The 27,693-nt window shown below is 40.8% G+C and overlaps 2 protein-coding genes across 2 annotated transcripts; both read left to right on the top strand.

The window, feature by feature from the left end:
• The first annotated feature begins 435 nt into the window (after nt 1–435).
• On the top strand, nt 436–23,496 carry LOC133162819 (guanine nucleotide-binding protein G(i) subunit alpha-2). The gene is made up of 10 exons (XM_061292269.1): nt 436–561; nt 695–861; nt 13,059–13,101; nt 14,235–14,376; nt 17,575–17,735; nt 19,986–20,114; nt 21,602–21,731; nt 22,118–22,271; nt 22,376–22,568; nt 22,632–23,496. Exons 1-9 carry the CDS (start codon nt 551–553, stop codon nt 22,564–22,566), a joined length of 1,128 nt encoding a protein of 375 aa, XP_061148253.1. The 5' UTR covers nt 436–550; the 3' UTR covers nt 22,567–22,568; nt 22,632–23,496.
• Nucleotides 23,497–24,353: 857 nt separating this feature from the next.
• Nucleotides 24,354–26,537, top strand: inka1b (inka box actin regulator 1b). The gene is made up of 3 exons (XM_061292162.1): nt 24,354–24,483; nt 24,601–24,646; nt 25,456–26,537. The coding sequence occupies exons 2-3, from the start codon at nt 24,644–24,646 to the stop codon at nt 26,386–26,388; spliced, it is 936 nt and encodes a 311-aa protein (XP_061148146.1). The 5' UTR covers nt 24,354–24,483; nt 24,601–24,643; the 3' UTR covers nt 26,389–26,537.
• Nucleotides 26,538–27,693: the final 1,156 nt, after the last annotated feature.

Here is a 27,693-nt window from a genome sequence, read left to right as displayed (position 1 = left end):
TACCTGATATCTGTGTTTGAGAAGCACAATGGTTGATATTACATACTTTTGAGGTATTTTACCACTGTCTCAATTTTAGGCCTTCTATGCTACAGTATTTTTATGTTGGCCATAATGGTGGGACTTTGAGCACTAGAAAATAAATATTAGATGGTACAAAATAGTTCTACAGCCTTTAATAATGAGCAAATTTTAGATAATATAAAATAGGCAAAAAGAATTTAGATATAGCTATGGGCTGTAATTAACGATTCAATTAGATAATTGGTCAATTAAAACATGATCAGCCTCAAATATTTATATATACCCCGCCTGGACGATCTGTCCGAATAGGAAAAATGGCTCTTGATCACCAATACCCAGCACATATTTCTGAAAACGAGCGCCTTCATTTGTTCACTCTCTTTTGAGCTCTCTTGGCTACCGTAGCGTGAAGCACGAAGCAGACAGGTCGCATCTGGGATGGGAGCAGCGGCGTTCTGGACTGAGGCGAGAACATTTCAGCTGCTTGGTGGACACGAGCAGCACGCGCGGTTCTGACTCTTTGGAGATGGATCACCGGTAACAGTCATCACACATGATCTGGAACCATTTAAGCAGCAATTCATCCAGAGACATTGACTTTTTTTTTTCTCCCATTGGAATTTTTTTTGCACCATATTTTTAAGCTTTCTGCTGGTTTTTGTTTCTTTAGAGAGCCTTTTTGCCGGGCGAAAGGTTTGGCGTTGCCCTGTCTTGGAGCCATGGGCTGCACGGTGAGTGCCGAGGACAAGGCGGCCGCGGAGAGGTCCAAAATGATCGACAAGAACCTCCGAGAAGACGGGGAGAAGGCGGCCAGAGAGGTCAAGCTGCTTCTTTTAGGTAAACCTCGGTTTTGTGCTCCTGCAATTAGGTGCAAAATGAAACCACTTACCTGCGCAATCTAATGATCTGTCACTAAATACGTTCATGCATAGGTAAGAATGTTCAATTATGATTGACACTGTCAATCATACTGACTGTCTAATAATTTGCCCCTCGCCTTTTGCTCGATCATAGGGATGGGCAGGTATTTGTGCTCTAAAACTACAGTTGCTATTTCAAATGGACAGAGCTGTCAAGATAAAACGGACTAAAAAAAAAAAAAGAGAATGTGAAACATTGATAATAGTTTTTTATGAATAACTTTCTCATTTCTTAATTTAATAATTTGTAATTATTTTGATCATAAATAACTAACCAATTATTCAATAAAATAAGTGAAATGGAAATGAAATTTTTAATTTATTTTATTTACAGTAAATCATTGAAACATTATTTAATGACATACGGTAGTCAAATATACGAAAGTAAAATTAATAAATACATTCATCCAATACAACAGATACATAAATACAGTAACCAACTTGAATAATTTGCTCACAATTGTTCATTTGATTATTTTTAATTAATATTTGTTTTTGTTTTTTTAACATTCTTTTTTGACTCATATATTTTCATTACTATTTGCAGTAAACAAATTAACAGATTATATAATAAAATTAATGATTAAATAAATAAAATCTAATAAATACATATTCAGTGAGCATTTTTTGGGGAAAAAAATATTTCTTAAAATTAATAAAAACAATTAATTTATATGAGTTGTTCAGGCAAATGCTCCGTGGGTCTTATCGGGGGACCATTAGTGGTCAGACTTTGCGCACTTCTGCGCTATTGGGTGAATCTTTCAAACCCATTACCCTTGACCTAGCTTTTGTAACACACCTACCTGTTTATTTTTGGCTCTGTGAAAGGTACACATTTCTAGTACAATAATTAGCTCTGTGCTCTAGATGAGTGCAGATTGTATTCGTCTCGCTCCTCGTTTATCTTATCTTGTCATGTGCAAAAGGGTGTAAATGTGTATTGCCAAGCGGGAGGATGCTACGGTTTGTGTGTGTGTGTGTGTGTGTGTGTGTGTGTGTGTGTGTGTGTGTGTGTGTGTGTGTGTGTGTGTGTGTGTGTGTGTGTGTGTGTGTGTGTGTGTGTGTGTGTGTGTGGTGCAGGACGTGTGTCATCTTGCTGTGACAATCTGTTAGCGCAAGCCAGGACGGAGAGCTGCAGGATGGCGAGTCAGCTGACAAGTCAATAAGAGAGGCCAGCTAGTGTTGATACATTTGTGTGTGTGTGTCTACCAGGCCCAGAGCAGCATGCCTTTCCTCAAACCTGTGTGAAATCTTGAATAAGCACCATGAAAATATAATGCGAGGTGGGCAATTTCAGCAGCGAACTGAATGCTGCATAAGTAAAATTGATAAAAAGGCTGTCAGACATTGCTTGCCAGCATGGAGTGTCTGTTGCCCGATAAAAGCAGCCCTCACCGTGAATGATGGGTTGAGGGCGTTTAGGACATTGTAAAATCAAATCATATGATTTGATTTTACAGAGTTGAATGTGCGTCTGTGTGTGACGTTCAAATGTTCCCATCAACGCAATATTCCCGTGAGTTAATGCAACCCAACTCTGCTGTTTGTCTATTTTGCGGATGATTTCAGGACAACCTGTGCAAGCTATAATTGTTTTATTTGTCAGCGTGGTGTGTGAGAGGATGCACATCAGCTCTGGGCAAAGAGATGATGAGTCATTCCATAGTGGCCATTGACTAATGAGTGCGGAAGGCATCTTATTTCTTTTATATACGTAGTTGTCATCACAATAAGGTAGTTTAGGGATGAGTGAGAACCAGAAACAGCAAGTGAATATAAAATATACTACAAATAATCACATTTGTCTTATGTTTAAATTCCACCTTGGGCACACGATGATAATAATAGGTTTCCACCGACATGACTCAAATCTCAGCGGGAGACTGTCCACAACGACTACCCACAAAGTGACAAGCTAGACAGTTAGTCATGTCTCTCATCAATACCACTTATTCTTATTATACTGTTCTAGGCAAGTTTAAGAGATTACATTTAAAGTTGTTTTAGCGAGAGTACACAGGATTGATTTGATGCACTCTGGCTAAAATGCCACCCGTGTCAACAGATTTACCAAAGCAATGTTTTACATTTGCATGTTTTAATAAAATCAGGAAAGCCCTTTCTCCTAGCCTACAATAATAAAATGACGCCAAATCTCCTGCGGTTTCATTATACAATACAAACCAATCGAAGCCTACCAACATTTTTAATCTAGTATTTGTCTTGTTTAATGTGTTGTGTTGTATTACTCATTATCTAGCGTTACGGTTGCGTCGTTGAGGCAAGAGAACAGATGCTGGAGCAGATAAACAGGTTGGCACTGAAGAAAAATATCTTCAATAAAAAATAAAAAAAAGTCCACCTCATTGAAATTGCACATCATGACTCCTCTAAATCTACTTGAGGCGATTTTATTGGTAAGAATTTGCTTTTCAGCTCATCCATTCTTTTTCCATAAGCCTGTTGATTCACGTTTCTCGTCATCCACGGTTGCACTGACCTTACCCCCTCTGGCTACTTTATCACATATTCAGACACTCGTTCGTCCAATCACATTTAGATACCTTCATGGCCTGAAGTCAGAGCAGTCTAAAAACAATTGAAACCCATTCGTTGTAGGCTTTATGAAGTTCTGAGGTCTTCACGCAAAGCACCTTCACTTCCAAAGGCTTTCTCCACAAGGTTATGGATAATTAGATCCGTCGCCGTCTTTAATTTTCCAGTCACATTCCCATTATCAGCGGCATTTATTATTCAGGATGCAGTTTAATATCCCCTTATTTTCCTGCACGTTCTTTCACATCTCCCTCTTCTTGTCTTGAAGAGCGCGTGAGTGGCTAAGTGTTTGGAAGGATGCGTATTCATCGAGATTGACTCCAATCAATCGGCCTAATTGCACTTGACTCCAAAGTCAGCTGATGGAGGAGGCGCTTGATGGAGTTTGTTGCTGTCGACTTAAAAAAAAAGAAGATACTTTTCAGCTCAATGGTGGATTGTGATGAATGTCAAAAAAGATCATTACAAATGGATCTCATTAGGAGGATTAAAATAGGACAATGTGAATAGAAAGCTATCAGAGTTGTCTGCTATTATGAAAAAGTAATTTTCATCTGGTGACACTGAACAGGACCAGAGGTACAGTATAGGAAATAATTAGATAGACAACATTGATTTAAAAAAATGAAACACACAAAAATAGCTTCCATTCATCGGGTTTTGCACTGGTCATTTTTGAAACAATAATCAAGAAATAACAAGAAGCAGGCAAACAAAATACTTGCTGATCAAGCTGATTGTGTTTTTTTGATGATTCCGACATTTCCAAGAGCTGCTCTGTATGATCATCACTGCAGAAAACAAAATGCATGAAATATATTTGAGCTAATTGGATTAGTTCAAAACGCTTCATTCCCTTTGGTGAAGTGCACGATCCAATATAAGAGCTGTATGAATTATTTGTCCGCTCCATTTCAATTGGATGAGAATAGATTTGCAGGTGTACCTAATATAGTGTCCAGTTAGTGAATAAATTCTTGATAGCGGTAGCTCACCTTAAGATTTATTTGTCATGTCAGTATTAAATAAACCCACCTTTGGAAGTCAACAGTGTTGCAGAGTGAAGAGATAAATAAAGGCATTTATTTATCAGGCTGACAGTTAATCTGCTGGATAGGAGCATTCCGGGTGTCTGCGGATTTCTACAAATCTTACAAACGAGGCAAAAAAAAATATTCATATTCATTCATTCAGTATTTCTTCCATCGATCCCGCGGAGAGGAACCAATGAGGTCACACCTTCATTTAGTAACAATCAAACATGCTCTACAAGTAGAAGTGGCGCAACAGTTCAGTTGGTTTCCCTGATGATGAGGTATCATCGCAGTACTAATGAAACATCAATTCTTCTTGCTTGGACAGGCAGCGAGCTTGCCGTGGCCTAAAAAAGTGTATTTGGTTTGATCTGCGGGAAATAAATCGTATTGAATTTTTGAACCAACCTCAGAGGCACACTTCACTATTTAATGCATTCAACCAAGTGAAAGATTAAAGCGGCGGCGTTATCAGATGGAAGGCCGTGCTTCGTCTGTCACATTGTAATGGCCTTATTATTTTTTTTTGGGTGTGCTCCACATACATTTTAGGAGCAGCTTTCCTCTGCTAGAGAAGAAAAAAAAAAGATCTTTGTGAATGATATCCAAATCTAGAGTTGCCGGCTAAAAACCTGAGGAAAAATATTAACACACTTTGTATGCATATATATTTCTCTCAAATATTATTCACAAAACTTTTTTTCTCAGTGCGTATACGTATGGTAATTTTATGTACAGTATGTATGCGTTATGGGGATCATGGTGTTTATTTAATATTTTGTTATATTTGCTCCATTTTGGTGTGCAACTACAAATTGCCATATTATGGAAAATTGGCTTGAAAAGACAGTGGCATTTCTGGAGTGCTTGAGCATCTAGGTGTGAAATTACGCAACACGGTAATTTATCAGAGCTGCCATTTCTAGGACAATATATCTGCAAGCAAGCAGTTTGGATTTTGGAGGGCGGGGTGAGCAATGGCTCATTAAAATGAAACAGGACAGTGTGGGAATGATTGTAGATTATGGCAAATGTGATTACATTACTTGGATGCACTTTGGCATAACACAAGTTGGGATCCTGCAGCACTTCCAAGCCGACCTGTGCCAACTTCTTTTCCTTCTAGTGCTGGATCCGTTTTTCAGCCTTTCTGAAGAGCCTTGTCAAGTGATGCCATCGATTAACGATACACATTCACTTGATTTGCGTGATTCATTGGAACTCCCGCAAGGCAAAGTGCGTATTGATTTCTGTCAGAGATGAATTGGGTACCCTTGGCAACTTCTGACACGTCGCATGACGCACACACAACACAATTGAGCTGTTAAACTCCGACGTGAGTCATACAAGGAGCATATCGCAGATTTCTAATTATACCTGTCACCAGTAAGAATCTGAGATGACAATGAAAACCATCAATATTGAATTGTAATTGTTCATTATAAGCTGTTTAATGGCTATATTTTTTGTTAATCCACTACAATTACGACAATACAGGGGAATTCCCCTCGCCGCTTGTAACGTCAACCTTGCCTGGGTCAACCGGTACCACGTGCGCTATGTGTCATTTTGATCCATCGCATCTTCCAGATGACAAGGATCACACAAAGAGCAGAGTCTGGTGTCGTCACGGCACGTGTGGCGTTCATGAGGGAGGAGGACAAGTGGTGACGTTGGTGACTCAATATATCGGTCGGTGAGATGAAGCGGTCAAGAACAGGAAAACAGAACTAACCGTGCAGAAAGATGTAAAGTGACCGTGACGTGATTGTACATGTAGCGTAATGAAGCGCTACGACCTCTGATCGTATGTGCTGCAAGTCAGTACAAAGCCGCAGGGATATGTGATTGATTATCATACTCATATTTTTGTATGCATGTCATGTTACAGCTGCTTAGGTTGCTGTTGTAATTATGTGCACTGGAGTCTTTTAGAAGATAGTCACCGGAATCTATCAATTAGCAGCTCCTCGCCTATGCTGCATAATGGTGCATATGCTCCAAGGAGGATCTAATTAAATTGATCTAAGATTCTTTATTCATTGTCCATGCTGGTAGATGTGGTAAAATGCACGTCATCATTGTTAGGAGATGGATGTATTGTTTGGTTTTGTCTTGGAATTGATTAATTTTTATGTTTGCTCCTTTCATGGGTCAATATTTCATGGCGGGTCCATGTGGCGGCTCTAAAATTAAAGTGGAAACATAGAAGAAGGCTCTTTAACAGAACGACGATAACATCAGTCCCAATAGTTACAATGCTGCATCAAAAACATTTTTGGAGATGTTACCGCAGATGCATATTGAATCGTGTGGTGCAAATTAAGCAGTCTGGTCACATCCAGAAGCGCCAGTGAGCAAACAAAACAGATTAAACATTGTGCACATTCAGTGCAGTCTGCTTCTATGCAGAGCCCAGCGGTGGAGCTCATCTTCTTCTCAGCACAACTGATGACCTACTTTAACACTCCAGACGATATAGCGTACTATCCTACTTACGCACGACCATTTTTCTTTTGCTGCCCACTCTGCATCTATTGCCTGTTTGTACCACCTACCTGCATGGGTTACAGACACATAATGTGGATCTTTGTTCTAACTAAACTAGTAGAGCAAATGGATAACCCTCATTGATCAGGTAAAAAATAAATAAAAATAAACCTACCGTATTAACTAGGGGTGTAACAATTCATCGATACACATCGATTAATCGATATAATGCTCTACGATTTATTGGCATCGATGCTAAACGTAAAGATCGATTTATATCGCCGTGTTTGACCTCGGACATTGGACGCGACTTTATTTTGAAATCCAGTTCATTGTTGCTTGCTTCCTCTTTCCGGGAGCAGTGCGCGGCGGCGTTGTGTTGTGAGCAGAGCAGGCACGGAGAGTCGACAACTAGTACGCGGCTCCTGGGCTGGTGCTATGGCTAGTGTCCAAAAAGACGAGGAAATTGGCTCCCCTTTAGGCTTCAAGTCATTCTTTGGAAGCACTTTGGATTCCAAAGAAAAGATGACTCAACGAGTCAACGGACAAGACACGTTTGTAAATCCTGCCATCTGGTGATCAAATATTCAGGGAGCACAAATCTCGCCGGACGTTTAAAGAAAAAACACAACATCAAAGTTCAGTGTTAAAATAAGCACTTTGTATACTACAATACTCTTGTAATTTCTTAAATAAAGAGTTTGCAGTACCTTGTTGATTTTGCATATGAATTGTTATAAATCAGGATATTGTTCTATATTTTTTATCAAAGAAAAAAATATCGATCGTAGAGCACTATATCGTGATATATCGTGATGAATTGCAGCAGGCTTTAAGATATCGGCAAATATCGTATCGTAGTTCTTTGTATTGATATGATATCGTATCGTGACAAAACCCGCAATTTACACCCCTAGTATTAACACAAAAATATGTTGGCAGGCTGGACAATATGTTGAGTCTGATAGACAATATTGTTATCTACACTACTACCACTACTGATATCAGTATGGCGATAAATCATTTGCATTTATATAGACAGGAAAAGGCCTCCTGAATCCATTCATTTCACAGAATGAGTCATGTAGTCCCTACTGGGAGCCCAATGTAATCATTGGTGTGCATTATCGCAGCTATAATGGATCTTCACTCATCCCAACCAAAGTGTCAGCGGGAGATTGGCCATTGATGACGAACATGATCCCCCCGCCCCCCCGGAATGTACACGTGTATGTCTGCAGAAATACAGAAGGGATAAATGGTTGCTATTTATCTCCATCCATCCAGAAGTCCATTTTCTATTTGACTTATCTTGTTCAGCATCAAGGTCGGGGAATTTCGGCCGATTTAAGGCAACAGGCAGATTAGACCCTGGAGAGACGGCCTGTCAATCACCTGGAGATTCTGACAGGTGCACTGAGCAGTTATTGATCCTATGCGAGTGTCAATATTGCATTGAATCATCTACATACATATGAAGATGCCAATTTAAGAGATTGCAATGAGTATTTTATTATTCGAGTTAATGTTTATAGAAAAAAATATATTGTATTAAAATATTAATGGTCAACTCCTATTCCACAAAAGTAGGATTCATTTTTAAATCAAATTTGACCTGACTTCCTCTTTTAGCCTGGCTACTTTAACGCGTCACTCTGTCATGACCAGATGGCTTTAAACACCAAAACTGGTGGGGAGCCAACCGTGCTGTTAGAAGGTAAACCAAACAGACAAAAGATGTTTACTCCAAAGAAATCAATTTGGCTTGTCCCCGTCAGCAAAAACATAGCTTGTTTTGTATTCGGCTCTGTTTTATCGGCGCCCACAGTAGGTTAACCTTTTAAATGGCTGTAAAAGCTCGTCGGATGCGAGCTGTCGTGACGCCACCGTGTTGGTGGGGAGCCATGGGCCGGGATTCAATGAATTGTATCACAGACACACGTAGCAACTACAACCTGATAGTTGACCAACGTAGAGATTTGAAGGTGAAGCCGATTTATGATGCTGTGAAGGTGTATCGGATTGTGTCTAAGCCAGAGATGGGGTGTCTTCTGTCAGTGCTTGGGTATGGATTTTTTAATAGCGGTGGGATGGTCCACTATTATAAATCTTATTTATTATTAATCAGTGCAAGGATAGCTTTAAAACGAATCTTGCACGGACAGTCTGTGCAGCCGCTCACGAGAGAAATGTTTGCTTTGCTTGTCGTAAACTCACGCTGGGGAGGAGTTGAAAAGTAATTATATTTTTCATGATTTATTTTTTTCCCCACACTAAAGATTTAATAAAGGTGCATGCAGCTTGAGATATACTTCTTAAGAAAATTCCCAGCTCATCAAATTACTTTTGCCATCAAAACAGTGTTCATTAACGGTTTAGAAAAGTTGTTTTCAAACAAATAGATTAGTCCTAACTTTTTTTAACTATACATTTTCCAAACGACAGTGAAAACTCATACCGAGTACCATAATGACAATTGAGACACAATATGATCATGATTTTAGTTGCGTCTTACTTTTTAACAGTTTTACCCAGAGGTACGCAGCAGCTTAGTTAAAACAAAACACTCAGTTTAACTTAACAACTTATTTCTTCCCAATTCCCCAAAAGCAAAACACAGTTAACTGTCATGAAGTGAATGGAGCTGGGGGACCAAATGCAGCTTGGACCAGGGTTTATTGAACACACGCAAAAGACAAACTATAGATGCTCGATTAGGGACGTGAATAACCGAACAAAAAGACAAAACACGACAAGAACAGACAAGCAACTAGAAGAAACAAGAAGACATAAGACGCAAACAACCCGACATGAGTGAGGGGCAGACAGGACTTAAATACAAGACAGCTAACGAGAAGCAGGTGACAAGACAGTTAACGAGAGGCAGTTGACGGCAATTACCGTATTTTACGGACTATAAGGCGCACCTAAAAACCTAAAATCTTCTCAAAAGCCGACAGTGCGCCTTATAGTCCAGTGCGCCTTATATATGAACTAAATTCCTTAATTCAAACTGGCCCGAAGCATTGTGTCAAGCCTAAGTGGCCTGCTGAAGAGTATGAATCATGAATCAAAAAGACTATGGATCATTATTTTGTGATTATAAAGTCATTTGTTGCATCTGAAGTTGAAATAAAAAAGATAAAATGGAGAATGATTTGATTTGGATTAAAAATATGACATGATGCATTAATGGTGCGCCTTATAGTCCGGTGGGCCTTATATAAGGATTAAATTTTAAAAGCCAGAGATGGGGTGTCGTCTGTCACACAGACACGCAAACCCAAACTCTGACAACATCAAAACAAGGAGATGAACTGTGACAGATCTTAACATTCACCCCTTGACATTTGCTGAATTGAGGTCTTGTCTGACTTCATCCATGAATCAGTTCCATTCATTGATTAAATGTAAGAATGTGGGAGGAAAATGCAGTACCTGGAGAAAACCCACCTAAACATAACCCAATTGACATCAATCTGGTAACATTGATCCAAGAGCATTGTATGGGAATGAATTCTGCTCTCACCGGAAAACTTAAAAAAGTTTATGTCTCACTTTAACAATAAAATGGCCACCAAGTACTTCAGAGGGAAATAAAATGCAAAGTAGTTAAGGCGAGTGAGAATGCTGGGTGCTTCTGTTGTGTTGTTGTGACTGATGCACACGGCTCAAGTTACTTACGACTCCTAAGATGTCTGGATGGAGAAAGTGAAAGAAACCACAAAATAATTCTGGCACCTATTATTTATTGAGCTTTTTCCAGAAGTACAAGCTGCACTCCAATGATCCATCCTTTCTGCGGCGGAGATTGCACGCATCCATTAGACGCCTCTGCGGATTTATTTGTAATGACCCAACTGAACACGCTGATCACATGAGGTCGTTTGATGTTCTCTGCTGACAACATCTTGTAAATATTTGACCTCTGTGCAATGAAAGGTTGAAAGGTAATTCGACTTCAGATGATTTCTTTCTTAATATCCTGCTTAAAATTGATACCCAAATGTTGGTTCGTGGCACATTTGTAGGAAATGGCAAATTTAATATAAGCAACAACACGAATATAATATTTTTGTTTGTATTTGTTACCGCTTCTATTTGTATGGGGTCGCGAGTGAGCTGGAGCATAAAGCTGATTTTGGGTGAGAGGCAGGCTCAGTTTATTGACAGTGCTCATTTATTTACGCCACAGAGACTCTCCACGCTTTGCTTTTTTTTTACTACAATTTTGGTACCACACTATGAAAATCTGAAGTCCCCCCATAGCCGCACAGCAATGGCCCCCTTTTCCTCCAAACTAGCTTGAACATGAAAAATAAGGCTGCACTCATCTTTCCCAGTGTTCACATGCTCACCTCCCGTTGGGCCTGAAATATTAATGGCCGCGTTTTATTCTGGAGTGAGAAAAGTGACCTTCATGTGAGTGTGTCCACAGAGAGAGTAACATTCATTTCAAACCAGATTTGGGGTATTATGCAAGAATTCACAGAGTAAGCCAGATGATTGAACTGTTTGAATGAATTGTGTTGAGCATCTCAGCGGTAAATCTGCAGCATGGAGGCTATGCAGACAGTGCAGTCCTTTAAGCCTAGAAGACAATATATTCAGAAAATCAGTTGGTCATCGCAGCTGTCTTGCAGGCAGAGATGGAAGGCAGATATGATCAGACATAAAAAGCTACTGGAGGGTTTGCGTTGACACCATGCTGCAGCTTGGCAAGTCACGTTGTGTCACTTAAAACAGAATGGGAGGGGGGGGGGGGGGGGGGTAATGACGTGACCATGATGAGCGTTGACAGTGCGACAGGAGCTATTGCTGATTTTCTAGCCTGCTGACTCGTCGTCACTCTGTCCTGATGGTTCTTGGCGTCTGGGTCAAGATGGCGTGACGAGGGCAGCGCATGGTGGCGCGCCTGATCTAATATTTCGGCCTCTACTTAACTGAAGTCCAATATACATCGCAATGAATTAGAATGCCCACGCTTAGTCCCCACGGAGGTCGCGGGTGTACTGGAGCCTAGCCCAGCCGTCATTGGGCAGTAGGTGGGGAACACCCTGAACCGATTGCCAGCCAATGGCAGGGCACACTGAGACAAACAACCGTTCGCACTGGCACTCACACTCACACCTAGGGACAATTTGGAGTGCTCAATCGGCCTACCAAGCATGTTTTTGGGATGTGGGAGGAAACCGAAGCGGGCCCGGGGAGAACATGCAAACTCCACGCAGGGAGGGCCGGAGGTGGAATCGAACCTGCACCCTCCTGAGGCGGACGTGCTACCCAGTGCGCCACCGAGCCGCCTGAACTAGAATGCAATTTTCAAAATGAAAAAGATGCACGAAAAAATATTATACATACAATAATTTAGGGCTATCACTATCAAATATTTTTAGAACTGATTATAGTATCATTTATTTCAACAATTAATTATATTTGCATTCAAGTGTGTTGAATTTAATAATCATGCCCTAGTATATAAATGTTTTGGTCTTTTTTTTAGTTAGGTAAAATAAAGGCAAATAAATCATTATTAACATAAAAGTCAGTTTCTACTTTTTTAGAGCTCTTAGCTTACACTTGCAAGTCGTTTAAGCATTCACTATGACAACTTCACAAAATTCTACCATCCTAACATTCTTTAGTACATTATGGTACACCATACATCCTGAAGTGTCCCCCCCCTCGGCTTTAACCTCTCCACACTTTACAAAATAGTCTATTTTTACCACAGTCCTGCAAAGATAAAGTTTCCCTCCAGTGATGCAGTGAGCCTAAAAACATCTCTCTTCCCTCAAGTGAGAAACAAACACACTCTTGAATGTGCACTCTCACAAAGAAGAACATCAACAGAGCAGACAACCCAGAGGGGGGGATCTTGTGATGTCACTGACAGTTCAACGCTCGGCTTGCTGGGAGACAGTTTGAACTCCAATCCAACTTTGTTCTGCGAACAAAGGCATTTGAGTTTGGTTTGGTATTTATTTATTTCTTTTTTTTTTTTAACTTGAATCTTTCATTTTTGCATCAGGTGCTGGAGAGTCTGGGAAAAGCACCATTGTAAAGCAGATGAAGTAAGTATGATAAAAACTTTCATAATATACGTATATTGTATTCATAATATATGTTTGAGGCTGGAAATTAGTCTGAAATTACATTTTATATGGTTCTTTTGTTCAATATTATAATGAGTTAGCTAATAGGGTGAATTCACTTTTTTTTTGTCATTTGTTAATAACGATCATGACTTGACCGCAGTATATTCTTTTTTTCCTCCTCAAATACAATTTTTTTTTTATTTCAACAAAGACTGAAGGCAACCTTCCGCAAAGAATTTTTCACTACGATGATCCTTTAACCATTCTGACATCCTCACTAAGTAGTAGCTCAATATTTGCAGTAAGCCTGTAATGTTATGATAACAGAAATGCACCCCTGCGTCTTGGTGGTTTTCCTTTTGATGGCTGCACGTGCCTTTTACGACTCAAAGTACAAGAACGGCAGAACAACATTGTGGCAGTACACCAATCCGAATACACACAGGATGCCCGATGGCTTAATTATTTACGTTCCTTCAGGCTAGCCTGGCACCGAATCCATTTTTTATGAGCTGGGAGCAAGAACAGTCTGTCACCTTTTTGAAGCATGATTTTTATCGCAAATACACACATGCGAGCACACAGCTGTGTCAGTCTCCTAGAAACAAACAAGAATTGATTATATAACACCACACACGGATAAATCCTGGATGCGCTGCCGAGGAAAGCGATCCTTTTCCTAAATTAGGCTATGTGTCTGCTAAATGACTGCAGTTGTCAGGCAGCGAGCACTTTTCACTTGAGAGTTAATATGATTACGACCTCATGTTCTCCCTCTGCGCTCTGATTCATTAGTCTGAAAGATTCCATCTCAGTATTAGACAGTTAAATTTCTCGTTTAGGTGAACGGTAATGGCAGTGATAAAATCGGACTCGAGACGCAGGGTGTTACGCGCTGCAACACACTGATGCGTTGAATGAAATAGACATGAACAGATGCGTACACACACATATATATACATATATACTGTAATCCATAGCTTTGTTTTACTCATTAAATATTTGTTTAAATAATCTGCGGATTTGTCTGTTAGCAGAATTATCAGAATCCATTTTGCTCCGGCAATCAATACATGGCATGTTTCTTCATTTTCAAATCCTCTGCATAGGATTATCCACGAAGACGGCTACTCGGAAGACGAATGTAAGCAATACCGAGCTGTGGTTTACAGTAACACCATCCAGTCCATCATGGCCATCGTTAAAGCCATGGTCAGCCTCAAGATAGACTACAGCAATCCTGGCAGAGTGGTAAGATATCGCCCACAAACATTTTTTTTCACACTGGAAGATTTCTCTGCATGATATTCTGCTTAACAGATTTTCCCCAAATATATTCCACCTCTAACACCTTATTTTGTTGCAAGTGTTTCCCATCAGATAGTTCATTGATACCATCATTCATACACAGACAATAATAATTTGGACTTCATTGCTGCTAACCAAAACAGCAGCACCAAAGAATTCATGTCGAGAATATCTGGACCAATTTTTCAACACCGTACTAATGATCGTATGTTGTGTGGAGACGACGTCTTGAATATTATTCCATGAAGATAAATCCGCAGTGATTAATTGATCGTTGATATTTCTTTAACGTCCAATCGCAGTCAGTGAGACCTGTTTGCCTTCAGCCTCCGACAATTACAAATGCATGCTCACGCTCCTGTCATCTGCCCAGACATATGCTCTCAGCCATCCCCAGGTGAAGTCACTCCATTCCCAAGCTCCCTCGTTCAGTCACATTCAAACACCCTCATGGCCTAGCAGACAGTCAGAATTGATCAACGGCCAACACTAATGCACGTAACGCAGCTGCAGGGCTGTTACGGTGCTATGATGGGAATACGTTTGCAATAATGAACTGCGGTTGTAATATGTTGCTCGAGTTTTTAAAGTTCCGACTGTCTGAGGCATTGAAGGCTGTTCAAAACTACCGGCTGGCAATTTATTTAGCAGAGCATATTGCATTTAATTCCCCAGGTGCTTTCTCAGCATCCACAATGATTCATTCTAATGAATTTCTAAAAGCCTTCAGGTGGCCTCGACTATTCCATTTTTTAAAGACTGTCATTTATCATTTCACTTAGGCCAGTTTCTTTTAGGTGCAACGTGGCTAACAAGTATGTCCTCGTAGTGCAGGGGTGTCTGATTTTTTTTCGCGGGCCGCATTGTAGTCATAGCTTCTTTCGGAGGGCCATTATGACTGTCAACCAAAAATAAATGTATGAGCACCTCATGTTATATCCAGGAAAAGCTACAAAACAAACTGACAAATAACTCGTTTTCAAATCAGACGAGTGAAAAATGGTCAAATATTTAAAAAAAAACACATTATTCAAAGTGAAGACAATTTGCAATTCTAGTAATGACATACAAATTTGTCTTCGTGGGCCACATAAAATGATGTGGTGGGCCCTATCTGGCCCCCGGGGCTTGAGTTTGACCTCTGTGTTGTAGTGGTTTCCAACTGCAATGATTCAACCATTTTTTCATCACAATATTCAGATAAATGTAAGTGACGAGAAACAACTTTGTGTGAACAGTGTAATTCTACGGGTCTGTGGTGGCCAGTGTGTTCAGAAAAAAAAATAGAAAATACATGCAATATTCTCCTTCTACTCACGGACTTCCTTAGAGACTCTTTGAAAGCACCGCTCCCGCTTTGAACATTACAGAAGCTTTTCACAGCATCAATTTGTACTATCGTAATGATTTTGTGTTTGTGAGACTTTGGACCTAAGCTTCAAAGGGACTGTTTAATTAGCTGTACCCATAATTACCATATACTGGCAATACTCACAAGTCAAACTAATTACGAGTGAAATGAAGAAAAATACACGGCTATCAACATTGATAGAGTGCTCGGCACGTTGAAAAGTCCCAAAGGGCTCGTCTGCGCACTGTGGCCATTAAAGCAAAATGGACCTGCTGTACAATTCTAAAATGTATGTGGGCATATAGTTATGCATGAATAATTACTAACGTGTACAAGGAAACCCTTGTGAACATTTGTTGTCTTATGCAATTAAACAGAATATCTTCCTGTATTTATTATTGCAGTTGACAGCTAGCTTCATCTCTGCATAGAATGTGAAGTTGAGTACTCTGGCACGCCCACGAGTTTTTTGTAATATACAAAACAAATATTTATCACAGTACATTAACTTGACTATGGTCAAATTAAAGTGAATAATAACTGTCTAAAAACAGTACAACAAAGAAGAAGCTAAGCCTTTTCAATCCAGTTAGTGAGGGATTGTGCAATTTGAGGTGAAGTGAGCCTGTTCCTGTCTTGCCCATGTATTTGAACATCGATTTTGACTATGAAATGTAGTGGTTTTAAAAATAAAATCAGACCGGCATACTAAAATTGAAAAGGATTTTATTAGATTCATAAATGATTCTTTGTGATGCAGGTGAGGCCTTTCTGCCTCCCCTGACTGACGCTAGGGCATGGTTGCTCAAATACATCTTGCCAGCTTTTGTGAATATTGTTTGTACGTATTATGTCAGGAGGAGATAGAAATGATGGAGAGATGTCATCACGGTAGTAAAGGCGCGCAGCAATCCTGCACACACAAATGTATTGCCTCTGCTGTGCTCAGCTCAAAGCCACTGGCAGTAGTTTATCATTAGTTTCTACGGTGGAATTATAGTGCTGCCTAAGCAGCCAACTGAAAATCAAACATGGAAAATGAAATATTGTTTAACCCCCTAATTGCCGTGATGATTTTTTTTTTTTTTAGTCTGACTCGTATTTCCTGCATCGTTTTTGTTTTATGGGCAGCGTGGTGGACTAATGGTCAGGTCTGCCTCACTTACTGGGTTTGAATCTCTGCTTGAGTCTTTGCATGTTTTATTTAGGTTAACTGAATACTGTAATGTAAATTGTGTGATTGTAAGAAAATAGATGGATTTTCTTTCCAAATAAACATAAAAAGGATAATAGAGTCAAAGAAAAATGACCTCATGTATTCACTCTTGCTGTCTGAAGTGGAATAGCAAGGTAGTAAATTAAATATGAGGATTTGCATGACTTTCATTATCCCTTTCAAAAACCCATCTCGGATGTGAATATGATTGTTTGTGTGCAAACAGCAAGTAGCAAAGTTGGAGGTCAAACTTAATTTATTTAGTCATGTTTCCTGTCAGCTGAAATATCCTTATACATCGCTTGCAACATCAGCTAGTCGCTAGAAAAATACCCAGATTATTTTTCCTCCACAATCCCAGTAAAGCCTAATAAATCAATTAACTCATGCTCCATGTACTGTTTCCATGGCAACTTGAGGCTGAGGACTCTGCTGTCCCATACAAGGGAAAGAAATTATGAGACGATCGTAGCAATTTAACAGGCTGGATCATAATACCCTATAATTGGTCTGAAACTCATTCATTCATTCAGCCATTCATTCATCCGCGTGTGTTTGTGTGCCGCTCTTGCAGGACGACGCCCAACAGCTCTTCGCTCTGTCCGCAGCCGCCGAGGAGCAGGGCGTCTTGCCCGACGACCTGGCCAACGTGATCTTGCGACTGTGGGCCGACGGCGGCATACAGAGTTGCTTCTCCCGCTCGCGGGAATACCAGCTCAACGACTCGGCGGCATAGTGAGTTGTAATCTGTATGCTTTGCGGCCACGTTTCCAGTCGGGGGAAATAACGGCGTTCGCTTCCGATACCACGTCAGTTCATATGCAATCTGCTTCAATGCACAACAATTCCACCACTATAAATGTAAATGCAACTTTTTGAGAAGATGTCTTTTGAAATGTTGCTCTTTTTGATCGTCGCTTAGAAGAGGAAGGGTATTATTGACGTTTGTTTACCCCGTTGTGCTTATTGATTTGATGTTTTGCTGTTGATATTTTGCGATATATTCAATGGCGCATCTTTCAGATGATCTGTCTGCACTGGAATACCTACTATGACCTCCCCGGAGAGCCATCGAGACTGATGTTATCTGTTATCTGATTATTTAGCTTTCCCTGCGGTTTGATTCTTTAATATTGCAAGCAGATGAGTGCAATCATCTTGCCGGATGGCTGGGGAAAAAAAAAAAATAGAGTCAACTATGACAACAGGCCTCGAGATGATGAATCCCTAAATACTTTGCTTCATTATTGAAAGTGCACTTTTCGCTACAGCTGCTTGATGTTTTTGTTTAGAGAACCTCGAGAAAAGTCTCACTGGTTTCATTGATTGGAAATCAAGTTGCTAATACTACTACTCAATTTAGAAAAAAAACAATTCAAACTAGACAAGGAACACAAATCAATCAAAATGTTAATTTTCAATCTGCCTGCTACTAAATGGCTTTTTTCTTTTAAATACATTCCATTTAATATGCAATATTCAAGCAATTTTTTATCCTTTGTCTTTATCTTGGGTTGTGTGTATAAAAAAATGTGTATATATAGAGAGCTAAAGAATAGCATATCTGTGGCCAAGTTGCATCACGTAATAATACTTTGTGAGTGAAACAAAGACTGAACGGGCTCGACACGCTCCCAGCTGGCCTTGAGGATGCTGCTAATGATGTAATGCGGGTGTAAGCGAGGTGGGCTGCAAACACAGATGCGCCTTTACTCGCTCACTGACTGACATCCTGCTGGAAAATGTTTGCTACAAGGTGTTTCCAAGATGGGATGACCCTTTAATGACTCTTCAGGAGAATCATTCATCTTAACTCGACATGTTTCATTTATTCTAGGCTGCGGATTGACATTGAATTTGCACCTTCTTGTCACATTTGAATATTTTCTAAATCAATTATTCTACCCATTAGTTCTGTCTTTGGCTTGCTGCCATCGAGCCATCTTATTTCTATGCAGAGAAGTAAATGTATCTGCAGCATCATTAGTCAGCGGTAAAAATGAACACGGCAAATGAAATTGTTTGACTTTTTTTGATGAATCGTTTCTGCCCTGCTTAGCCCTCGCTGTAATCTTGGTATTTAAAATCAATGGGGTGCTTGCTCTGCCATAGGAGAGTTCTGCTTAAAGGTTTGATGAAAAATAGATGAGGATTATCTCAGGCGTACCGGGTGATCGGATGTTTGATGTTGTTATAATGGGTCGCTTATCATTCCAAATCATGTACAAGATGTTTGAAAAATATCCTTTGAGGATTAGACTGCGGAAAACAATGGAAAACAAATTGCCGTATTTGAAAGAAGAAATGCAGTCCATGTGACACGTCTACTGCATTGAGACACATCAAGTCATGTGACCACCACTGCAGCATCCATTTTCTATACTGTGAACATTTATCAAATTCAGATGGGGACAAGGTCTGCAACACAAAGCCATTTTCAGAAGATTTCGAATGTGTAAAGAGAGTAACCAAGCGGGATCAGCACTACGAATTGCATATAGCTCAGTCCCAAATCAATGATGCATAAGGTTTTGCTGCATTATCCTTTCGGGCAAGTCAATTTAACATCCTTTGATTCGACTTCCACCATCAGTGACACACACACACAAACACACACACTGCCAACGGGTGTAATCATTTATTGCAGTGAGAGTGAATTTCCTTTATTAAGAGCTGCTGACCATCAAGAACAACACTGTCCTTTTTTTCTGTTAGTGAGAAATTGCAGCTTTTGGGAGTGTTTTATGTTGTGCTGACTGAACATTTCCTTCTTGGTTGAGCAGGGAGCATGTCCCCAAAGCTTCTGCTTTGTTTGGGTGCTGACATCTCTTTTCTGATTTAACAACTATCACCTCAAGTGTTTGCATAAATGGTTTAACGGGACCTTTTGATGTACATGCCCAGCGTTTTAAGTGCTATTTGCACAAGTGCATCATTTTGATTGGTCAGAATTCTTCTAATCCTCCCTTCTCACTCTCTTTGTAGTTACCTTAATGATCTGGAGAGGATAGCCAAAGCAGATTACATCCCCAGCCAGCAGGATGTGCTGCGAACTCGTGTCAAGACCACTGGCATCGTGGAGACTCACTTCACGTTCAAAGAGCTGCACTTCAAGTAAGCTCGCACCGTTGCTGATCGTCCTGCAGTAAAAACGGAGCGCCTCTCCCGCCCACTCGCGCTGAAAACGCATCACATCGGTGCTCACCGGCTCTTAAACAAAGCCATCATGATGGCCGTTAGTCTCATTGAGCAGAACGTGCTCATTTCGACAATGCAACCTTGAAATGCGCAAGTGGGCTAAATTAAAACAGCAATTGAAAGCTTAATTATTATGATTACAGAAAGAGTGAATAAATTACTTCCTCAACCCCCCACGCTCCATTTCTATGCAACACATAAAACATGGCTAGACGCAGCCTGAGCACTTGTGTGGGATACTAATGGACCGATGCTTACACAGGATGTACGGACAGCGGAGGTTTATGCCTTCAAACATTTGATAAATGGGCCTGTCCCTGCTAACACTTGTGTAAGCGCATATAGACGAGAACAATATGTCTCCACACAGGACACAGGTGTCAAATTCAAAGCCCGGGGGCCAGATATGGCCCGCCACATCATTTTAAGACAAATTGTGCATCAAATTCGCGTGAATTGTTTTCACTTTTAATATCTTTTTTTTAAATATTTGACCAGTTTTTACTCGTCTGATTTGAAAACGAGTTATCAGTTTGTTTTGTAGCTTTTACTGTATATAATATGAGGCGCACATACACTTATTTGGGTTGACAGTCATAATGGCGCTCCGAAAGAAGCTATGATTACAATGTGGCCCGTGAAAAAAATTTGTTTGACACCCCGACATTGGAGCCCAGTCGCCCTTTTTAAAGGAAGATTAAAAGGCTACTCTCAAAGTTTATGCAAAAAAATTGTTCCTGCAATGTCTGTACATGTACTAGTAAATAATCAATCATCAATATATATTATATTGAGAATTATGATTAAATATTTATTAATTATTTATCTCTTGCTATTGCGAATCACAACAGTTTGGCCCCTTCGTATTTGCATCATGACATTCATTCATTGACCTATTTACATTTTTATGTGCACGTATACAACAGTGCTAATCTAATCAGAAACAATAATGATGGGTTCATGGTTTTGTGGCGCGCATACTAGTGGCCAGAATATATATTTAAAGTGAGAACCGGCCTGGAGGCTTTGACGTGACCAGTTCATTGATCAGCTCTTAAATGTTAACCTTCTGCCCCTGCCTCAGTATTTGACCCAAATAATGCATGGAGAGAATCAATAAAAAGGTTTTTTTTCATTTTTTATAGTTTGCCAAAGGTACAAAAAGTGTCAATCTTTTTCTAAAGCGTTTGTATAGTGTCTATTATTGATGCTCGGTCAGATGCTTTTCTACCTCCTTGTCTTCCAAAAGCAAGCTCATGAAATGTTAATGTACATTCAGGAATTGAATTTCGCCTAAAGTTTCTCCCCTCGTGTCTTTTAGTAGCACCGGGCTCCGTTTGCCTGCACCTCGTACACACATTAACTCTCCCGTGTGTCTCCTCTGCGCCATCTTCCCCTTGCAGGATGTTTGACGTAGGAGGCCAGCGCTCCGAGAGGAAGAAGTGGATTCACTGTTTCGAAGGCGTCACGGCCATTATCTTCTGCGTTGCGCTCAGCGCGTATGACCTGGTGCTGGCTGAGGATGAGGAGATGGTGAGGATGGGGCACCACCCTGTTGTGGCTTGTTCATCTGTCTACAGTCATGATGAAGCACATTACAAGGCTTTTATCATGTCTTCTTATGATTGCACAATCCCTTTTGCTGTTCAACTAATTGAATGTTGAAATCCAAAGTGGCTTGAACCATATGACCCCAATTATTTGAACAGGTTGTTGCTTTAATGATTCAACAAGCACCAATGCTACGTTATCACTTGCATTTGAAATATTGAAAAACAGCTTCCTCTAGTGGCGTACTAGACAATATTGTAAGGCTTGATTTTAAAAAAATCATTTTATTGTCTATTTATTTCCATTTATTTAATTTTATTTATTATTTCCACTGCCACTTGGTGCTTATTGACTGCCTTCTCCTTTAGAATCGCATGCACGAAAGCATGAAGCTATTCGACTCCATCTGCAACAACAAGTGGTTCACTGAGACCTCCATCATCCTCTTCCTCAATAAGAAGGACCTCTTTGAGGAGAAGATCACCCGTAGCCCCCTCGCCATCTGCTTCCCAGAGTACACAGGTACAAGCTGAACGTAAAACTGTTAATAATAGGGCGATGATCATCCATTATTTTAATTAGAATAAAATTAGTAACTAAACTAAAACAAGTGTTTTTCATCACAGGAGCCAACAAGTTTGACGAAGCAGCCAGTTACATCCAAACCAAGTTTGAGGACCTTAACAAGAAGAAGGACACCAAGGAGATCTACACCCATTTCACGTGTGCCACCGACACCAAGAACGTGCAGTTTGTCTTTGACGCCGTCACTGACGTCATCATCAAGAACAACCTGAAGGACTGCGGGCTCTTCTGAAGGTGAGACGGCTCACGGACTTTTGAGAAAATCGGAAAAAGTGCATAAAATGGATTCCTTTCCAGTTCACCTACAGGTGCTGGGTTTGGCGACACACTGCATGCGAGACTGCGGCAACCACGTGACGATGACTGCTTTTTATAATGGAAATGGTGACAGACGTCATTATAACTGGAGGGGAAAGTTTGAAAGAACTTCAGCAATCGTTTGATTGGCTACCATCATCGTCTTTGTTTCACGTTGGCCCTGCATACAAACGGCTCTTACTCTTGAAGAATCTTTCCACACCCTCATCGGGTGAGAATAATTTAGCAGCCACGTGTGGGGAAAATGAGTTGGCTTAATTGTTGGAACGCATGTAAAATGCACAAAGAATATTTATTATCCATCAAGAAAACCTTGTGATGATTTCAGTTACCATTTTGCTTTGACTTTTTTAAGATGTTCATTTTGCCCTTGAAGTTTATTAAGACGACATGAAACAATATTTTATATCGCTTCAACTCATGTGAACAAAATACTGCTAAAACAAAAAAATCATTTTTGTATGCCATTTACAATCAATGAGTCCCCTGCATGACATTCCATTAATTAGCCTGTCCCCACTCACTATTTGTCACCAATTACGTAGCACTTGTTTAAAAACAATCTGTGAGGTTTTAAAAGATGTCTGTTGCTAACCTACTGTAGTTTGCCGTGTAGTCTTTGTCTCATTCCTACTCTCTAGTTTTGACTTTGTTTGTGCCTTGATATCTGTTTACACTTTATATTTGTTCTTCACAGTGTCAATTAGGGCTATTTCTATCCATAGCTTACGAATCAATGCGTCCAAGCACAGAGTCTGAAGGATGATACGGTACTTGTTTGTTGATATTAAAGTACAAATCAAGTCACTTGGTAAATGTAAATAATAAAAGTTTGGTCATGTGAGAGGTTATTGTGTCTTTTTGTTCTAATATGTCACATTTTGTTCAATGCTATGCAAATGTGAGAATACAGTCACTATACAGTATAGAAGATTTCCATGACTTTAACACAGTTTGAAAACAGTTAAGTTGGGACTGTGTGCAAATTTTAGACTTGTTGAATGATGCTTATCTCTTTTCTTGACATGAATGAGTTGATTTGCATTAGCCTCCAGTCTGGAACGCATGGTGTCAAAATTCCTCACTTGCAAACAAAATGAGAAGGTGTCCTATCCAATGGCTTGTATGGAATTCTAAAAAGCAGAGCATTGGTTTATATTGACACGTTGCAAGAAAACGGATAATTAGTGTTTGTATTCAAGCACACTTAAAAAAGATACACAGCGCTTGAGGAAAAGTGATGATTTTTTGATGCAGCCAGCAGGTGGCGCCATACGCCTGGTTGCCCTGCAACCGTGAGCTGACCGTTAATTGATGAGGAAAACAAATAAATAAAACTTAAAACACGCACACAATGTTGCAATGTAAAAAAGTAATAGCGTAGTTAATTTATTTTTTATTATTGTATGTATTTTAATTTGAACATTTTATTTTAATTTGGATGATCAATTTCATTAGATTAATTGACTCATAAATAATAATAATAATAAATATATACAAAAATGTAACATGTAGATGGAGACAGCCAGTATAATATTTAATATATTTAATATGATAACATTGGAAATCATGGTAAATATGGTAAACATCATCTTCCTCAATTGTGCCTGCTACAAACTCATTATGTTGGAGGCTGGGCTTTGTATGAGACGCCTCGGTATTGGTCGAGACTTTGTCTGCCTCACACTCATTGGTTGTGGAGAAACATTTGGGCCTCTACAAAATGTGCTGTCAGCCCATGTTGAGCACAAGAGTAAGGACTCAGCAGCAACAGCATCATCATAAGTAAAATATACACGAGGAGTTTCTTTGCTTGGAACCAAATGCCAAGGTTAGTACTATTCATTAAAAAAAATGAAAGACAGATTTATTTGTATTCCAGAAAATTAAAGATCTAATCTAATGTGATAAATTGTTTTGATCATTGCTCTTTTATTTTGCTTTGCAGAACACATAAGAAGTTGTAACTTCACTGCAGACACTTACAAACAATGGTAAGTTATTCTCCCTTTATTTTTCTTGCATACGGCAAAAGTGTCTTGACTTGACTGAAACATCTAAGCAAGTTATAGTGCGACCCCCTCATTTGTGGGCGCTGTGTATTTAACCCCCCTCCAGCTCAAGGGAAAACTAACATGGTGGCACAGTGGCAATGCTGCCCCATCTGAGAATAAGTCAGGGCAGTAGGAGGAGATGTGGGATGATGAGGAGGAGGAGGCGAGGGGTCCCAAATGGTTCCGAATTGAGAACTCACAGCTGTGATAACATCATGTCATATGGAGTCTCCAAAGGCTAAACACTGCTGGTGCTGACAATGTCAATCAAATCTGATGACTCTATTCCTGGTATCAGGCGGAATGTTTTTTTTGGGCGTACCTAATAAGGGTCCACATTTCAGTGTGACTGGATTCATAATGTGAATCCACAAAGTTGCATTCACATAGTAATACGTAGCAGTCAACATCCTGTGACAGAGGATACGTCCTACTCAGCTGCACGTCTCTCCCTTCCGAATTTCCTCTCCTGCCGGAGGAAGCAGGGAGAGCTCTCCCCGTCCGAAATGTGCATCCTGCTCTCTGACTCATTTGGTGGATCACACCGCTTGACGTGCCGATGGCCGCTCAGAGATTTGTCAGGAATGTTTTTGCATGCACGCTCGCAAAGACCGGTGATCTCAGCTGCTAGAAATCCCACCGGCCCAGAAACAACACAAGGAAGCGTTCAGGTCTCGCGATGCGCTTGGAAGATGGCCTCGTTCTTCTTGCCAGTTTCTTCATCTGATTGTCTTTGTTTGGTTCTCCAGCTGTGTGTGGGAGATTCCAGCGACTGCTTCCAGAACCGCGCGCAGCACATGATGCGTTCCCTGCAGGACCCGAAGCAGGCGGGCCGGCCGAGGCCGCTCAGCGAGCCGTGCGAGCGCTCCTTCGCCGTGACCCGCTTGTGCAAACAGAGGGCCCAGCAGGAGCGCCTTTCCAACCAGCGCGTGTCCCAAGTCAGCGAGGCCAGCACTTACGACTCCGCCTGCTGTTTGGCCAACCCGCTGGAGGAAGAAGAAGAAGAAGAAGAACCCAACGGGCGCTTGGCTCAAGGCTCACCCAACAGCGAAAACAGCTTGGACTTGGACTCCGGTTACTCGGAGGCTTCCTGGCACGATGAAGGTGTTGTTCTGAGAAGGACAAGAAACGTGCGCGTTTCCGCTTCTGCTTGCCTCCGGACAAACACGGGACATTCGGGTCGGATCCGACCCAAATCCACCTCGGACGCTTGCTTAGAGCGCTGGACCTCCTTTGAGTCCAGTGACCCAGAGGACTGGACTACAGCTTTGCTGAGTAGAAGCAGGAACAGACAGCCTCTGGTTCTGGGGGACAACAGCTTTGCGGACTTAATTAAAAACTGGATGGACCTCCCAGAGTGTCCAGAACCAGCAGAACTCAAGCCAAGTGCTGGACGGCGCCTCGCCAAGGACATTCTAGTCAACATGAAGCGACGACTGGCTGGGATCTCCAAAGGTGTGGAGATGAGACAGAAATCAACAGAGTCCGCTCAAGGGAGCAGGACTGCCGAGGCCCCCAAAAGGTTGTCCTGCCCTGTGGGACTCCAGTCGCTCAAACCTTTCTTCCACCGGTCCCACACGGGCCTACATGCACTCGACTCAGACTTCCACCACTTCAGTGCACTCATGAAGACGGGCAGCCGACAGCCCATAATATGCAACGACATCATCGGGTACATCTGACAGTATAAGATGGATTTTCCGCCAACCCTAATAAACCCTTATACCTAATTGCACTCAGTTTGTAAAAAGCTGTAAACTGTTTCTTAATCCTTTCTATGACTTTTGTTTTTACCCTGGGCAAGCAATAAAATACTTTCCATATAAAAGAAGTAGTTCAGTTTCCAAATCATTGGCAAATGTATTATATGAAATACATTAACATGAATGCTGAGCATGGTGAAAGGTAAAGATAAACACATCTAAGACTTTTGGTATAGTATTTATGAGTAATATATTTAATCTATTGAATGAATTTGAACATTTGCGTTTACAGTATGCACAAATGGCCTGAAGAAAGAGACAAATTGAATAATTAATATAAAATTGCTGCTTGAGTAGGTGTAGATTCTGGAAATAATTCAGGGGGAAAATGGCCACCAAACACAAACGTTCAAAAAATATATATTTTCAGCAACACTGAAATGTGTTCCATGCCATCTGTGTATAAATACAGTTTCAGTGTTTTTCCCCTGCCCCCCCAAAGTCAGGAAGTGAGGGGCGAGTCATGCACAGGATGTGACTGGCTCGTGCAGGGGGGCATTTGTCGCGTGGGCCTGCTGTGCACATGCTCAGCCCGCCAAGCACAACAGGAGCTCCCCAGAGACGTTGTCGGCACACAACCGTCACACGCTGCTGTGCACTAAACGTAAGCACAATGCACAGTGACTTCCCTTTAAAAATGCAACTCTAAACATTATTTTAAATATCATAGCACCCCACAGTGTCCACATTTTGTGATGACAATGTAATCGATTCCTTTCAAACCGCCTGAGGCTTCCGTGACCTGCAAAGGTTCCCACTAATCTCCATTTTTAGCAAGTCTTTAACAGCCGCTGGGAAACCTGAGCAGCATTCGCAATCATCACAGCCCATTGATGCTTGTTAAACTTGTGTGTTTGTGTGTGGGGGGGTGGGGTGGGGGTGGGGGGGGGGTCAACGTGGTTGGAGGACGAAACACCTCATCCTGCGATTAAATGTGAGCCAAACAAAATTGTTTGTGCCTGCAGTCCTTGCTTAGAAACACTCCACCTTCTCCTCCTCATCATCCCCTTGATCGAGACATTCCGAATATGTTTTCCTTCCTCATAAACCAATAATTCTCTTCCAATCGGAATGCAAACACCACCAAACGCCTCAGGCCGGCCGTGTGGATGTATCCAAACAGAGCTGAAGGTCTGGCGATGGGCTGTGACCTCAAACGGCGGTGGCTTCTGCAAACACATAGCAGCTACCTGGGCTTTCAAAGGCAAACAAAGTCTGAAAAGC

The sequence above is a fragment of the Syngnathus typhle genome, linkage group LG11 (genome assembly GCF_033458585.1).
Source record: "Syngnathus typhle isolate RoL2023-S1 ecotype Sweden linkage group LG11, RoL_Styp_1.0, whole genome shotgun sequence".
Lineage (NCBI taxonomy): Eukaryota > Metazoa > Chordata > Actinopteri > Syngnathiformes > Syngnathidae > Syngnathus > Syngnathus typhle.
This window is presented reverse-complemented; position numbering and strand designations above follow the sequence as displayed.